General features: G+C 42.3%; 1 protein-coding gene across 1 annotated transcript; it reads left to right on the plus strand.

The window, feature by feature from the left end:
* The first annotated feature begins 1,657 nt into the window (after positions 1 to 1,657).
* On the plus strand, positions 1,658 to 7,106 carry pigm (phosphatidylinositol glycan anchor biosynthesis, class M). Its single transcript, XM_041881895.2, has 5 exons — positions 1,658 to 2,439; positions 3,940 to 4,478; positions 4,695 to 4,953; positions 5,292 to 5,393; positions 6,778 to 7,106. Exons 1-5 carry the CDS (start codon positions 2,257 to 2,259, stop codon positions 6,943 to 6,945), a joined length of 1,251 nt encoding a protein of 416 aa, XP_041737829.1. The 5' UTR covers positions 1,658 to 2,256; the 3' UTR covers positions 6,946 to 7,106.
* Positions 7,107 to 16,689: the final 9,583 nt, after the last annotated feature.

Raw genomic sequence — 16,689 nt, forward strand, 5'->3', positions numbered from 1 at the left:
TGGCTAGAAAAAAAGCCATTGCTTAAAGAAAAAAATAAGCGAACATGTTTGGTGTTCTCCAAAAGCCCTGTGGGAGACTTCCCAAACATATGGAAGAAGGTACTCTGGTCAGATGAGACTAAAATTGAGGTTTTTGGCCATCAAGGAAAACGCTCTGTCTGGTGCAAACCCAAATCCTCTCATCACCCCGAGAACACCATCCCCACAGTGAAGCATGGTGGTGGCAGCATCATGCTGTGGGGATGTTTTTCATCGGCAGGGACTGGGAAACTGGTCAGAATTGAAGGAATGATGGATGGCGCTAAATACAGGGACATTTTTGAGGGAAACCTGTTTCAGTCTTCCAGAGATTTGAGACTGGGATGGAGGTTCACCTTCCAGCAGGACAATGACCCTAAGCATACTGCTAATGCAACACTTGAGTGGTTTAAGGGGAAACATTTAAATGTCTTGGAATGGCCTAGTCAAAGCCCAGACCTCAATCCAATTGAGAATATGTGGTATGACTTAAAGATTGCTGTACACCAGCGGAACCCATCCAACTTGAAGGAGCTGGAGCAGTTTTGCCTTGAAGAATGGGCAAACTTCCCAGTGGCTAGATGTGTCAAGCTTATAGAGACATACCCCAAGAGACTTGCAGCTGTAATTGCTGCAAAAGGTGGCTCTGCAAAGTATTGACTTTAGGGGGGGTGAATAGTTATGCACGCTCAAGTTCAGTTTTTTTGTCTTATTTCTTGTTTGTTTCACAATTATTATTTTTTTTAGCATCTTCAAAGTGGTAGGCATGTTGTGTAAATCAAATGATACAAACCCCCCAAAAATCCATTTTAATTCCAGGTTGTTAGGCAACAAAATATGAAAAATGCCAAGGGGGGTGAATACTTTCACAAGCCACTGTAGGTATGCTTGTAATCGTTAAGGACTGGGGAGTTTTTCAGGATAAAAAATAAACAGAATGGAGCAAAGCATAGGCAAAATTCCATCCTCCGCCCAGAGGAATCGGGCTCTTCGCATCACGCGGCTCAACCTGTGGCGTGCTTTGCTCTCCGGAACTCAAAGCGGTGATCAGTGGGGTAGCATTGAGTGTAGAGGTGAATCAAATGAAAAATAATATTCCTGGTGTTTGTGACGCCCGCCGTTTGGTGAGACGTATACCCGGTGGCAATGGCAAGAATGAGAATACCCTGTCTCTCTTGTTAAGCTTTGACACAGAGTTTCTACCTGATAAAGTCATATTAGGTTATATTTGCTATTCTGTGAGGACCTATGTTCCGAACCTGCTATGGTGCTTTAGGTGCCAAGGATTCGGACATGTTGCAGCAGTGTGTAGAATGGAGATCCCATGATGTGAGAAATGTGCAGAAGGGCATAGTCAGAGGGAGTGTACAGTTGGGATAGAGAAAACACTGTCTGTGGAGGCACCCATGCAGCTGGGGTTCCGAAGTGCCCTTTGAGAGAGAGAGACAGGTTGAGATTGCCAGAGTTGTGGGGAAGAAAGTTTCCTATGCTGAGGCAGTGAAGAGAGTAGAGGATAGCCCAAGGGTGAGTGATTCCACCGGGAGCCCCCTGTGAGTAGGCCTGAAGAGAGAGATCCAGAGAGGATGCGTTTTAGTAAGGTTGGATTTCTTGCGTTTATAGACATGGTGATCAACTGCACTGCGCTGATGCAGCAGAAATCACAGAAGATATGTGGTAGTTGCAGCAGCAGAGACATATTTGGGCTTGAGAGATTTTAGTGTAGAAGATCTATAGGAAGTTGAGATAAGGGGTGCCATCCTCCCAGGCCCACAGCCAATTGTAAGATCGTTTAGGGCCAAAGTAGGGGAATGGGGTGTTGGGTTTTGGGGGATAGTGTATAGGTGCAGGGTTAGACGGTGGTACAATTTAAGATTTAAGAAGAAAAATAAAAGTGACCAAAATGTGCAATCCGCACTCCAAGCTGCGAAAGGCAGCAATACGCAACACATCGTCTAGTCTGGCGGAAAGTCACACGAAGAAGAAAACACTTCCTAGTTAACAGCAGGAGCTGCAGCAACTTGTATTTCTAGTGAAATTGTGAAAATTATTATACAATTGATATAACGGACAAGCTATCTAGTCAGATGTGAATGTATCTAACGTTAGCTTGCTAGCTACACGATAGGACAATGACACGGCATGGCTTTATCCCTTGCATTACCTAGCTAGGAAGACAGTAACGTTAGCTACAGTAGCTGCTAGCTAACTTATTGTCGAACAGGTTGGACAACTAACGCTATGGCTTGTATCATGGAAAGCGCCCTGTCCAAGCTTATGAATAAAAATGTACTTTTCACTGTGTCGATTTTCGTACGACTTGTTTTGGTCAGTTTTGGTGTCTATCAGGACAGAACTATGGTGGTCAAATACACTGATATTGATTATCACGTGTTTACAGATGCTTCGAAGTTCATCACGCAGGTAAATTCACCATTTTCTTAAATATTAGAAATATACATACCTGTCTGACAGTTCTGACAGGAGATCTGTTGTAGGCCTTTCTGGTGTTATTTACAATGTGTTTTATCCTTGCCAGAAGATACCGAACCTACCGTTAGACTTGTTTACACTGAGCTGCACTGGAGTCGGAACGCGATCAAAGTCCCAAAATGGTTTTTGTGACATCCATATTCCAGAGATTCCTAGCTTTCAGGAATGGGGTCATAATATTTATAGCCAAAACGGTTCAAACGTTAGAGCAAAATTCATAAGCAGAAAATAAATTCAACATGCCACATTGGCTTCAGAAACCTTCAGAAGCTTATTTTAACAACAGTGAGCGTTTAATTATATCTGTTCTCTACTTTTCCTGGCTGGCAAAGTACCAGGATGTTGTCTCTGGTTTTGAATCTGAATTTAGAGAACTGAATTTGATAACTGAATCTGAATGCATCTGAGAAGTTGAATATATGAAACTTTGATAAACTTGAAATAAATGTTTCTAAACATAATACACAGACAATTAATGCGATATATTCATTTGAATAATCAATTAAATTGAAATAGAATTTTTAAACTGAATGCAATATTCACTCAATTCAGTTTCAAGTCATGAAATACAAATCCAATGTATGAATTCAATGATTCAATTTGTGTATTACAAATACAAAAATATTACATTCAAATTCAATATTCTAATACAAATTCAAAATTATGGATTCAAATACAATTTCTTTTGGCACTGAAATTGCGCCATACACTGTACAAATGTTACCTTTATCCACACTGCTCCATTGAGATGATTGAAACACTGCTTGTTTTCCAGGAAAACGACCCTTTTCGTCCTCATGCTAGCTAGCAGTAGCCACCGCAGCCATTTTGGAATGGCAGTGTCAGCCAATCAGCTCCTTTGTTGTTCAACACGACGTTGCCATTCCATAATGGCTACTGTGGCTACGGCAACTAGCATGAGGACGAAATAGGGCAGTGTTCCGGAAACTAGCAGTATTTAAATGTTATCGATGGAGCAGTGTGGATAAAGGTCAAATTTGGAGTACAGTTGCATATCCCATCCCTGCATTGAGGTATGTTTTCTGACCCATATCTCGGGCCAGCTCCACAGTGTCTTAATGTAACCATGATTGCGTTCCGAGCACAATGCAGCTCAGTGTAAACAAGCGTAATGGTGGGGTCGGTATCTTCTGGCAAGTTTTATCCTCAATTCTTTTCAGGGACCTGGCCAGCTGAAAGCCACTGGCTTGAGAATCAATATAATAAAATGTTGGTTGGATCTGTCAATGTTACATTACTCATGCCCAAATCTTTATTTGAGAGAATTTTGCTTTATTTGAGAGAACCTCCCAGCTGTGAGTCCCTGCTGGTGATGAGTCTGCATTCCTGCAAAGCTACACTTTAGCAAACAGTGATTTTTACATGTGTAGTGTACCTAACCTGCATCATTCTGTCCTCATGTCATTGCAGGGCCAGTCTCCATACCACAGATCCACCTACCGCTACACCCCTCTACTAGCATGGATCCTGACCCCGAACGTCTACCTCAGCCATGTCTTCGGGAAGCTTCTCTTCATCACATGCGACGTGCTCTCAGGCCACCTGATCTACCTTATCCTTCGCCAGCGGGGACTTAGCTGCGAGGCTGCCTGCCGTGTCTGCTCCCTGTGGCTCCTCAACCCGTTACCGGCCGGTGTGTCCAGCCGAGGCAACGCCGAGTCGGTCTTAACCGCCCTGGTTCTGGCCACGCTGCTCTGCCTGGAGCTGAGGCGGCTCCCCATGGCAGCCATCTTGTACGGCCTGGCCGTCCACATGAAAATATACCCGGTGACCTATGCCCTGCCTATCGCCCTATCCCTACAGAGAAGGGAGGATGGGGAGGAGAGGAGAGCGGGGTGGTGGAGGAGAGCTCTTGGGTTTGTCCTCAGGCTACTGAATAAGGAGCTGTTTCTGTTTGCAGGTGTGGCCGGAGTGGTGTTCTGTGGCTTGACTGTCCTGTTTTATAACATGTAAGTTTGGGACAGCTCAGTGGGCTAATGAAAACTTGAGTTGTTGTCGATGCTCCTAGTAAAGATCGGTTGGTCATTGACCATGAAAGGCTTTTAATTGTCAGTTTTGAAATCTGTTATTTCATGTGTTTGATGCTTGTTTTCTAATGGTAAATCATGTTACCAATACAATTGTCCTCATAACTGTTCTCTACCCATTTGACCGTCTCTAATCAGGTACGGCTGGGATTTCCTCCACGAGACCTACCTGTACCACCTGACGCGGAGGGACATCCGCCACAACTTCTCCCCCTACTTCTACATGCTGTACCTGACTGCAGACAGCCCCTGGAGCCTGGCCCTGGGCCTGGCTGCCTTCCTGCCCCAGGCCCTGCTGCTGCTCCTGGTCTCCCTGGCCTTCCACACAGACCTGGCCCTCTGCTGCTTCCTCCACACCGCCATCTTTGTCTCCTTCAACAAAGTCTGCACCTCCCAGGTGAATATGACACTCCTCCATCTGTATCATGTTTGAAACTGTTGTTAGGTGTTAAGTAACATTAAATCCATAAACATGGATATTGTGACACTGATATGACATAGATGGTATGACATGTTAGGTTAAATGTTATGATACATGTGTTGTGTTGAATGTGACCTTTCCCCCAATCTGTATCATGCTGGTGTTGATGGTGCTATATCATGATAGCAGTGTTTTTTTGTTGTTGCATTATATTGGTTGAAAACCAAGGGCGTGCATACTGTAACATCAAACCCATGGCATGTAGCTTGTGGGAATGTTATGATGCTGATAGTATGTTTTGTGTTTTTTTGCAGTACTTCCTGTGGTATCTGTGTCTGTTTCCTCTCATCCTACCTCGACTGACCCTGTCACCAAAACAAGGAGTAGAACTTCTGGCTCTCTGGTTCGCTGGACAGGTAGGTGCAGCATTATTGGTTGATTTTAGCAAGATTTCTGTCCAATTGGCGACAGATTTTCATGTGAATATTCTAAAATCCAAATAAAAAACGATATGCGCATTTTCCCACGAGATGTTTTCATCAAATTGACTTGTTGCGGATAAAATGCTTTGCGTGTTGACGTAGTGCACGTAAAGCATTTATTTGCAGTTAAATTCCCATGTACCGAATAAAAAAATCATGACATCAGTGGTATTCAGGTCGGAAAGTACTCTATAAAGTTCCCGACTTGAGATTCCGAGTTGGATGTCCATTCAAAAAATTTTCCCAGTCGGAGCTAGTTTACTTCGATATGACGGCTATTATATCAATATTTGCGCATAAAAGCATGTCCACCACCATTTATCACATAATTAATTTAACCAGTGGTGGAAAAAGTACCTCATTATCATAATTTAGTAAAAGTAAAGATACCTTCATAGAAAATGACTCAATTAAAAGTCACCCAGTAAAATTCTACTTGAGTAAAAGTTTTAAAGTATTTTGTTTAAAATATACTTAAGTATCAAAAGTAAATGTAATTGCTAAAATATACTTAAGTATCAAAAGTAAAAGTATAAATCATTTCAAATTCCTTATATTAAACAAACCAGACGGCACCATTAAAAAAAAATTTTTTTTACGGATAGCCAGGGGCACACTCCAATATTCAGACATCATTTACAAACGAAGCATGTGTGTTTAGTGAGTCCGCCAGATCAGAGGCAGTAGGGATGACCAGGGATGTTCTGTTGATAAAATGTAACGAGTACTTTTGGGTGTCAAGGGAAATGTATGGAGTAAAAGGTATAACATTTTCTTTAGGAAGGAAGTGAATTAAATGTAAAAGTAGTCAAAAATATAAATAGTAAAGTACAGATACCCCCAAAAAACTACTTAAGTACACCACTGAATTTTACAGACACAAAAAGATCCCACCTTGTCTAGCGTATTTGTTTTGTCGACATTTGGAAAGTTTACCAACAAATTTGCTGTTTCAATCAGGCCTGCAGTGGCATTTCTTATCCAACGTACTTTACTTGCATAAAAAGGTTGGCTGGAAACCTAGTTATAGTCCCATTATACAAACATAAATGGCTTCAAAAATAGACCCAACCTAACTTACCATATACAGTATTACCAGACTAACCAACATGGCTCCAATATTATCAAATGAAACAGTAGCTCAAAAATTCCCCCAAAGTTGGTCATTATAATATTGATAAATAAATACATAACTTGTGTCCTCTCGAAGTGGCGTCAGACTATGGCTTGCATCATATAAAATGACTTGTCATTGAAGTTGTATAGCAAATGCTTACCCTTTGTATTTAGGAAATGTTTTCTTCTTCTTTTGTCTCAGGGTATATGGTTGGCCCCTGCGTACTACCTGGAGTTTGAGGGATACAACACCTTTCTGCTCATTTGGCTGGCTGGACTGCTATTCTTGATCATTAACTCATTCATTATGGTACAGATTATAACCCATTACAAACCATCAGACACCATGCAGAGACTGAAAGCAGAGTGATATCCGGACAACTACTTGAACACTTCATTCTACGTTCCTTGGATATAAGGGATCAAATGAAGACTTTTCACTAGTAGCCAACTTAATTGCTGATAATTGCAATGCATTTGTTATTTGGACTATATGGGGAATTATGTATGTATAAAAGCAAAGAAATCTGGCATGGATGTCTATTCAATGGATGATATTGTATGTTGGTCGTTGTTTCAATTTGGTAAAACATTTGTATTTTTTTTTTTGAAAGCTATTTGAAACTGTACGTACACAATCCAATCTTGCATAATTTGTTGAAAAAAAATACATAAATGTATTGTATTGACTTTTAACAGCAGGCTTAACAGCATTTTCTACCCAGTAGTGAACTAAGTGAACGTTGTCCATAGAAATAGAACAGGGTGCTTTTTAAAAAAACTTATCAGAAGGTGGCAGCATTTAGCTGATGATAGCGCTAAAAGAGGCTCTATCCTCAAATGCCCCATCATAATCAAAGCATTCAGCCATGAACACAACTGCCATGAACACAACTGACAAACAATAATGTATACTATATTTGTTACTTTAATATCATGGAGATTATTGCTTTATAATTCCGCTCTATTTCTGGTATCTACATATTGTTTAAAGAGATACTGCGAGATTCTGTCATTTCAGCCCATTTCAGTTCTACTTACCCAGAGTCAGATGAACTCGTGTATATAATTTCTATGGCTCTGCTTGCAGTATGAAGGAAGTTAGCGGTAGTTTCACGAGCAATGCTACCGTACCTGTAGACTTCCAGTCATTAGCATTGGCTCGTGAAACTACCGCTAACTTCCTTCATACTGCACACATATGCATAAAAATCGTATCCACAAGTTAATCTTACTCTAAGTAGAACAAGGGCCTAAATGCCAGAATTTCCCACATAAAGAACAAACGTGTTTGTGTCCTTAACTTAAAAGTATGCTCCTCACTTTGAAAAGGTCATGAACAAGGCACAAGCAAGGGTGTGTTTACACTCCGTCCCTTGGGTTATGACTGCTGACTTTAGTGACCCCTGGCAGCGTTGTGTGTGTGTTCATGCTTGTGTGTGACTCAGCTGTGAGTTTGCATTCCCAGGTCATGAGTCACACTATTGCACTCAGTGCCCTCTCTACAGCTCCACACCCACCAGCCAAACCTATCCCACACCCAATACATCTCCAATGCTGTTTCATTTAGCCGCCTCGCCTAGTTGAACCTCCTCAACAACGCACAAAACATCCTGCTCAATAGGGAAACACTGAGTCCGGTTCCTTTAATCTACAGTGTTTACCTGGTAATGAGGGTTCTCTTTAAGCACTGACACATTTACTCCAGGCCCTGGGTTGGTTGCGTGACTAGCTTCCATCTGCTGGAGTCTGGGGTTGTGACATCATCCCCAAGGTCACTGCTCATCAAGACCAATGACAAGACGGGAGGGGTGGTGGGTGTGACCAATTAGAGCCAATGGTGAGGGAGTAATGACTAGTGGGTGCGAACCGGTCACGCATCCCTCGATGGAAAAGGATTAAGGTCTCATTGGTCTCCATGGATCAACCCCCCCATTCTCCTCCCCCTCTATACAGCTGTCAATGCACATCAAAGGTTCCACTGTGCGTCATTGTTGCCCCAAGCCCTATCCCTTTCTCTCTGATGTACCGAATTACACAGCCTCCTCTGCGCAGTCAGTCAGATGGCATGCCACAAGGTCGCCTGCGTGCTGACAAGGATTAGGATTAAACATGTTCATTTCTCTATACAGCGCATTTACACTCATATCACCACAAAAGGGAATGTGTGTGAGAGAGAGAGAGACTTGGATCTTGTATATCATTGAATGCTAAGTGACTCAGATGCTATTGTCACAGAGAGTGATGTACTATTGTAGCTTAAGGGATGAGGCGTAGCACACAACTCATTCTCTCATATAGTCCCTTTGTTCCTCAGTGACAGCTAGCTAATGGCACTCCTACATACTACTTACTGTATGTGCCACCATTACATGCTAATTAATGTCATGGTAGCTCCGCAGCTGCTAAACATGCTCTTGTTTCTCATGTAGGCATATGGAATAGGGTGAAGTTGCCCCCAGACGTTGGTCTTGGGTCAGTTTAGCATTTTCCACTAATGGTTAAAGTTAGGATTAGGGGAAGGGGAAGCTGATCCTAGATCTGTACCTAGGAGAACAGCCTGGTTTTATAGACCAGACATAACATAGTAGACGTGAATCTGGGACACTCAAATTATACTGAACAAAAATATAAATGCAACAATTTCAGCCCCAGCCAATCAGAATGAGTTTTTCCCCACAAAGGGGCTTTATTACAGACAGAAATACCCCTCAGCGGGGGCACCTGTGTAATGATCATGTTGTTTAATCAGCTTCTTGATATGCCACACCTGTCAGGTGGATGGATTATCTTGGCAATAGAGAAATGCTCACTAACAGTGATGTAAACAAATTTGTGAACAACATTTTAGAGAAATAAGCTTTTTGTGCGTATGGAACATTTCTGGGGTCTTTTATTTCAGCTCATGATACATGGGACCAACACTTTACATGTTGCATTTATATTTTTGTTCAGTAGTATGTATGATAGTATGATATGTTAAGTTTGGTATGGTTACATAAAACAGAAGGTTACTTAAGGCTAAAATGAAAGGAACATGGTTGGTCGGGGTGGGTGCATAATGCGAACGTCTAGCAACCCAAGGTTGTGTGTTCGAATCTCATCATGGACAACTTTAGTTTTTGCAACTACTTAGCATGTTAGCTAACCTTAACCCTTTTAACTAACCCTTCCCCTAACACTAACCTTAACCCTTTAACCTAACCCTAACCTTAACCCTAACCCCTAGCCTAGCTAACATTAGTGTTAGCCACCTAACTAACGTTAGCAACAACAAATTGGAATTCGTAACATCATACGTTTGACAAATTCGTAACATGTACGTTTTGCAAATTCGTAACATATTGTATGAATTGCAATTCGTAAATATCATTGTAATTGGTAACATATCATACGAAATGGATGATGGACATCCACAAATGAATACATACCATACGAAACGTAACATCATACTAAATGGAGTGTCTCGGATTTGCGTACAGAATAATATAAAATGCTCTGAGACCAGGTTAAGGGGAAACTTCACCCCAAAGCATACTAGGCATCCAGTATGTTAGGGTGTTCTGGTTTTCACTCTTACCTTTGACTTATTTACTCAATGCAGCCTTTTTAGTGTTCTATTTTTGTTTGGATGACAACAACAACATAAATGAAGAGACGACAATCTGGCACTTGTGATGTTAGTCTGTATTGTTGCAGCGCACACAGAGTGTATTGTTGGGGGACGTTTTAGCATATTGAACTCATTGATCATCCTGTCTTCGCCCTCTGTGTATCATGAAAGAAGGAGATGCTTTTACCTCAAGTATGTCTGGAACTCAAACAAAACACACCATAGTGATGTTTATGTAGTGTCTTTGTATATAAACTAAACCACTGCTTAGCTAGAATGTTCCTTCTCGGTTCATCAGAACATTTTTGAAGTTTTACATGAATCTCTGGCGAAACTCTGGGCTCCCGAGTGGCGCCGCGGTCTAAGGCACTGCATCTCAGTGCTTGAGGCGTCACTACAGACTCCCTGGTTCGATTCCAGGCTGTATCACAACCGGCTGTGATTGGGAGTCCCATAGGGCGGCGCAGAATTGGCCCAGGTTTGGCCGGTGTAGGCCGTCATTGTAAATAAGAATTTGTTTCTTATGTGACTTGCCTAGTTATTTTTTAAATAAGTCAGGTGGTTACCCCAACATCTGATACCACCAACGCTTAAAAGCCAGGATGCAGTTATCACTTTAACATTTTAGTCATTTAGCAGACGCTCTTATCCAGAGAAACTAGGTTTAAGTATCTTGCTCAAGGGCACATCGGCAGATTCTTCACCTAGTCGGTTTGGGGATTCGAACCAGCAACCTTCCGGTTATTGGCCCAACGCTCTTAACCGCTACGCTACCTACTTTTTAAACAGTGGCTTACATCTACCCCCCATTCAGCATCCCCCGCTGTCCCAACGTGGTCCTGGCCACCTCCCTTTAGGCACAGTGGGCAGGAGCCACTTATCCCTGGTGTGTGGGGGGATTTACCTAAGAGGGGCATGGGACTCACTGTGAAGGTCTGGACGGGTTTGCTGAGCAGATCACAGACTTTCTGTGGGGGGCTGAGGCAGCCCAGAGTCACACAGAGATGGGGAGGCGGGGGCTATTGGCATAGCACTGAGATGGAGGGCACAGCGGTGCCCATGCCATGCCAAGACACTCTGGCTAGGCCTTGGAGAGTGGGCACTGAGGCTCCCCCTGCACGGGAACATGTACATCCAGTCACAGGAGGTTGGTGGCACCTTAATTGGGGAGGACAGGCTTGTGGTAATGGCTGGAGCGGATTGAATGGAATGGTATTAAATACATCAAACACATTGTTTCCAGGTGTTTGATGCCATTCCATTCGCTCCCTTCCAGACATTATTATGAGCCGTTCTCCCCTCAGCAGCCTCCACTGCATCCAGTGCCATGGAACATTTAGTGCCTTAGTCTATCTTTCCAGGCTCATGGTGCTCAACACAGCTGCTGTGGGAAAATACTATGGTTTAAACACTCACACACACACACACTCTAATCCGCTACCATCACATTGCCACTGATACAGACAACACCTATCCTGGAACCGTGATATAGCCTGCCGAGCTAAAGCCGTGCTTAATGACTTGGCCAGTCTGTCCCAGGCTCTGGGGGATAAACCCATTCTTCTGAGACCACTGCGTCTACTAGTGTGTCATTTAAGCCCTACATGGTGAACGAATCCTGGTTCCCCTTTGGATCATCAAGAGAATGGAAGGTATAAAGCCAGTAAGCTGCGCTATACTCTACTGCCTGGGTCAGCTCTTCCTTTTCTACCCTTATGTTCTATGTGTGTACTAGTTCACTTCCCTTCATGGATTCAAGTGCAAAGGAGTGTTGTAGGAACAGCAATCAAATGCTTTTGAAGAGGAGTGCACTTCAGGTGAAAGGTAGAGAATTGTGAGGCAAGGAGATATCATAACCTTTTCACTATCCCACAGTAGAATTGACATGGGTGAAAGGGCAGAGGGATTGTTATCTGAGCTAGTATGAAAACAGTCACATTAGGTAGAGTTAAAGAGGCAAGCCAGATCAATGGAAGTCACCTATGAGTTATTGCACAATATAAGTAGCTAGTTGCACTGCTGCTTTTCATTTGTTCTATAATGACGATGTCCATTAGCGTAGCATTTTGGGTCATACGTGTGGTCTGAACAATGTAGCTGCATGTATGATGAAACCAAATGACCTCTCAGCTGTGGCCCATCATTTTTACCTTATAGGATCTGTGGTAGACTAATATATTTTCCAGATGGTTTTGCCTCATGTTAGATGAGGTCAGGGGTCATCCAATGTAGTGGATACTGTATTATATATACAGTATCTCACATGCAACCCATAATAAGACAATGCCATTTGTATGCTAATAAAGTCTATTCAACTGAATAGTGCCCTGTAGCTCAGTTGGTAGAGCATGGCACTTGCAACGCCAGGGTTGTGGGTTCGTTTCCCACGGGGGGCCAGTATGAAAATGTATGCACTCGCAAACTGTAAGTTGATCTGGATAAGAGCGTCTGCTAAATGACTAAAATGTGAATGTAATATCTGACTCCATAAAGATGATTTAACAATATGCAAGACACTATAGTTGAAGTAGTAGGCAATCAAGAAAGGTCTGAGAATTGTCTATATCAAAGGTGGATATTTAATATAATTGTAAAATGAATGATAACATCATACAAGGCATAAACTTAAGTTACAAGTCAAAACTGACATTAACAAAACAGTATCTAGGCATGATCAGAGAGAGAGAGAAAGAAACCATGGCTTGTGCCATGGCCCATAGTTCTTGGGGGAGAGGGAGAGAGAAGTTATAGCCTGAAAAAAAGAGTGTATCACACCACAGCAGGTTAGGAACCAAGAGAAAGAGACAATTAATCTAAGAACCCTTTATAACATCTGAGTTGTTTGGATTCAAAATCTTAGTTGTTGGGCACGTAAGCTAATGTAACCCAATATCAAGCTCTGATATTGCTAAAATTTGGAATACAAGTAATCAATTGCCTGCCCTATATACAGAAACAAACAACATTACGATATCTTAAAGCATTTTGAAAATCTTTGATCTGTAAACACAGAGATACAATAGTCGGAAATATCAACTATGAATATTTATGATGAATGTAAACTTCACTTTTTGGTAGCTGTTCAATAAACAACTTTACAAGTCAAATGTGCTCTCATTCAGTGCTCTATAGTCCTGCCTGACAAAAATTCTTTTTTTGATGTTGTGGCTATTGTAATTGTCTCTAAAGAAAACAAGTGGGCTCAGACATCGAAATTACATTTTTTGGTGTCCGAGGTTCTTTAAAGGATTTTGTATCTTTAGCCCCTAGTCTTGCAATTAAGTCAAAGGGGCAATCACAGATTATATTTATAACAGTCTAGTAGTGTACATTTTCAGCCCTCTTTTCCCCACTAAAACTAAGTGTGCAAGGTTGATTCAAAATCTTTGAGGTGACCAGGACATGCAGTGACAAGGGTAGTATTCTTCCTATATGACTGGCAGGGTATTGGAGTTGTGGGGTGATCAGTTTCCATTTCTACAGTTCGGTATAGGCAGTCAGCAGATGCAGCTTGCATACCAAAGAGACCCATTGACTAACTGGAATGTTATCCCAGCCTGAATGATGCTGGGGATACTCCAGTAGTGGAATGGAAGGTTGTCTGGTTGTGAAATAAAGTCTGTGATTGCGCTATCACAAACAGACTTGCCTTTAGATCTTTCCAATGCCTAATTGGCCTGTTGGTTGGAGTTTTTTATGTTGAATATGGCAAAAATATTTTTTGGAGGTTTATATCATTTGATTTACACAACATGCCTACCACTTTGAAGATGCAAAATATTTTTTATTGTGAAAAAAACAAGAAATAAGAGAAAAAACGGAAAACTTGAGTGTGCATAACTATTCACCCCCCACCCCCCAAAGTCAATACTTTGTAGAGCCACCTTTTGCAGCAGTTACAGCTGCAAGTCTCTTGGGGTATGTCTCTATAAACTTGGCACATCTAGCCACTGGGATTATTGCCAATTTTACAAGGCAAAACAGCTCCAGCTCCTTCAAGTTGGATGGGTTCCGCAATCTTTAAGTCATACAACAGATTCTCAATTGGATTGAGGTCTGGGCTTTGACTAGGCCATTCTTAGACATTTAAACGTTTCCCCTTAAACCACTTGAGTGTTGCTTTAGCAGTATGCTTAGGGTCATTGTCCTGCTGGAAGGTGAACCTCCGTCCCAGTCTCCAATCTCTGGAAGACTGAAACAGGTTTCCCTCAAGAAATTCCCTGTATTTAGCGCCATCTGTCATTCCTTCAATTCTGACCAGTTTCCCAGTCCCTGCCGATGAAAAACATTCCCACAGCATGATGCTGCCACCACCATGCTTCACTGTGGGGATGGTGTTCTCGGGGTGATGAGAGGTGTTGGGTTTGCGCCAGACATAGCATTTTCCTTGATGGCCAAAAAGCTCAATTTTAGTCTCATCTGATCAGAGTACCTTCTTCCATATGTTTGGGGAGTCTCCCACATGCCTTTTGGCAAACACCAACATGTTTGCTTATTTTTTTCTTTAAGCAATGGCTTTTTTCTGGCCACTCTTCCGTAAAGCCCAGCTCTGTGGAGTGTACGGCTTAAAGTGGTTCTAAGAACACATACTCCAATCTCCGCTGTGGAGCTTTGCAGCTCCTTCAGGGTTATCTGTGGTCTCTTTGTTGCCTCTCTGATTAATGCCCTCCTTGCCTGGTCCGTGAGTTTTGTTGGGCGGCCCTCTCTTGGCAGGTTTGTTGTGGTGTCATATTCTTTCCATTTTTTTATAATGGATTTAATGGTGCTCCGTGGGATTTTCAACGTTTCGGATACTTTTTTATAACCCAACCCTGATCTGTACTTCTCCACAACTTTGTCCCTGACCTGTTTGGAAGGCTCCTTGGTCTTCATGGTGCCGCTTGCTTGGTGGTGCCCATTGCTTAGTGGTGTTGCAGACTCTGGGGCCTTTCAGAACAGGTGTATATATACTGAGATCATGTCACACTTAGATTGCACACAGGTGGACTTTATTTAACTAATTATGTGACTTCTGAAGGTAATTGGTTGCACCAGATCTTATTTAGGGGCTTCATAGCAAAGGGGGTGAATACATACGCACGCACCACTTTTCCGTTATTTATTTTTCATAATCTTTTGAAACAAGTTAATTTTTTCATTTCACTTCACCAATTTGGACTATTTTGTGTATGTCCATTACATGAAATCCAAATAAAAATCAATTTAAATTACAGGTTGTAATGCAACAAAATAGGCGAAACGCCAAGTGTGATGAATACTTTTTCAAGGCACTGTATATTTGAAGATGATCCCTGGGCTTTGATGGACAGTAAAAGGGTTGCAGAGGAGGTGGAGCTGATCTAGCATGGAGCACAAAGACCACTATCTCACAGTCAATCCCCAGCCACCATACATGATCACATACAGCAAGTTCTACCATCCAAAGGTGCCTCTTGTTTGCCATAAATAGCATATGTCCTTATAGGGATGTTGGGATTACTGCAGTTTCCCAAACCAATGCATGAGTCACCCCTGAATGAAAGTTCATTCTTCACATGCGAGTCCAGTTCAGGTGGGCTGGCCAGACATGGTTGGTAGCCAAATAGGTACATATGAGGACAATGCACGCCAGCAATTTCCAGACGGCATTTTGGCTGATGAATGGCATCCTGACATGTGGCAATCTAGTTCCATGGTGTCTCTGTCTCTAGTAACTGCTTGAGGGGAGTATTGATGGTGAAGTGGGCCTATCGAGGACAGTTCTGGGAGATTCAGGATGGCATTGACATTGGAGAGGTGCAATTCCTATGACATGTGAAAGCCCATTAAGTTGATGGAATTTCTTGTCAATGAGTGTCAGGTTGTGTTGGTTCATTGTAGGGAACACCTGCTTTATGCACTTCTCATGTATGGTTACATCCTCCCCATACCATAACTGTCACCAAGTCAACATATACAGCGACTCCAGGGCAGACAGCCAGGATGGTAGACATGATTGTCTGGAAGAAGCAATGTGCCAGCTCAACCTCAATAAGAGTGCACCGGAACATCTCAATAAGAGTGCACCGGAACATCCCAATGTGCATCACAAATGCAGTGAGCCAGCAGAAGGTCATGTTGGGATTCAGGCAGACGTAATAGACTAGCAATGAATCAAAGCTCACTTCTAAATGATAAGGTGACTTAAGAGCCCTATCCTAGAGGGGAAAATTATACCACAGTGGGGGCAAATTGTAAAGCTAGGGAGAGGGTGTCAAAGTCCAGGGTTGGATTCTCTTTCCTTTCGTCAGAGTCTCCCAGTTGCCTCAGTGATCCTCAAAGAGGTTTGTGACTTGGAATACTTGGTGTTGCTATGCCAAGCAGTCTGCTGCCTTTTTATATATCCAGACAAAAGTGTTTGAGTGTATATGGTGGGCATATTGGATTCCTAATATAGATGAAGTACACAAAAATAGTATTGAGTACAGGTCATAAGTACAGTACACAAATCTGAAACATTTCTCATTTTAAATGTATTGGTAA

The sequence above is a fragment of the Coregonus clupeaformis genome, chromosome 7, assembly GCF_020615455.1.
Source record: "Coregonus clupeaformis isolate EN_2021a chromosome 7, ASM2061545v1, whole genome shotgun sequence".
Classification (NCBI taxonomy): domain Eukaryota; kingdom Metazoa; phylum Chordata; class Actinopteri; order Salmoniformes; family Salmonidae; genus Coregonus; species Coregonus clupeaformis.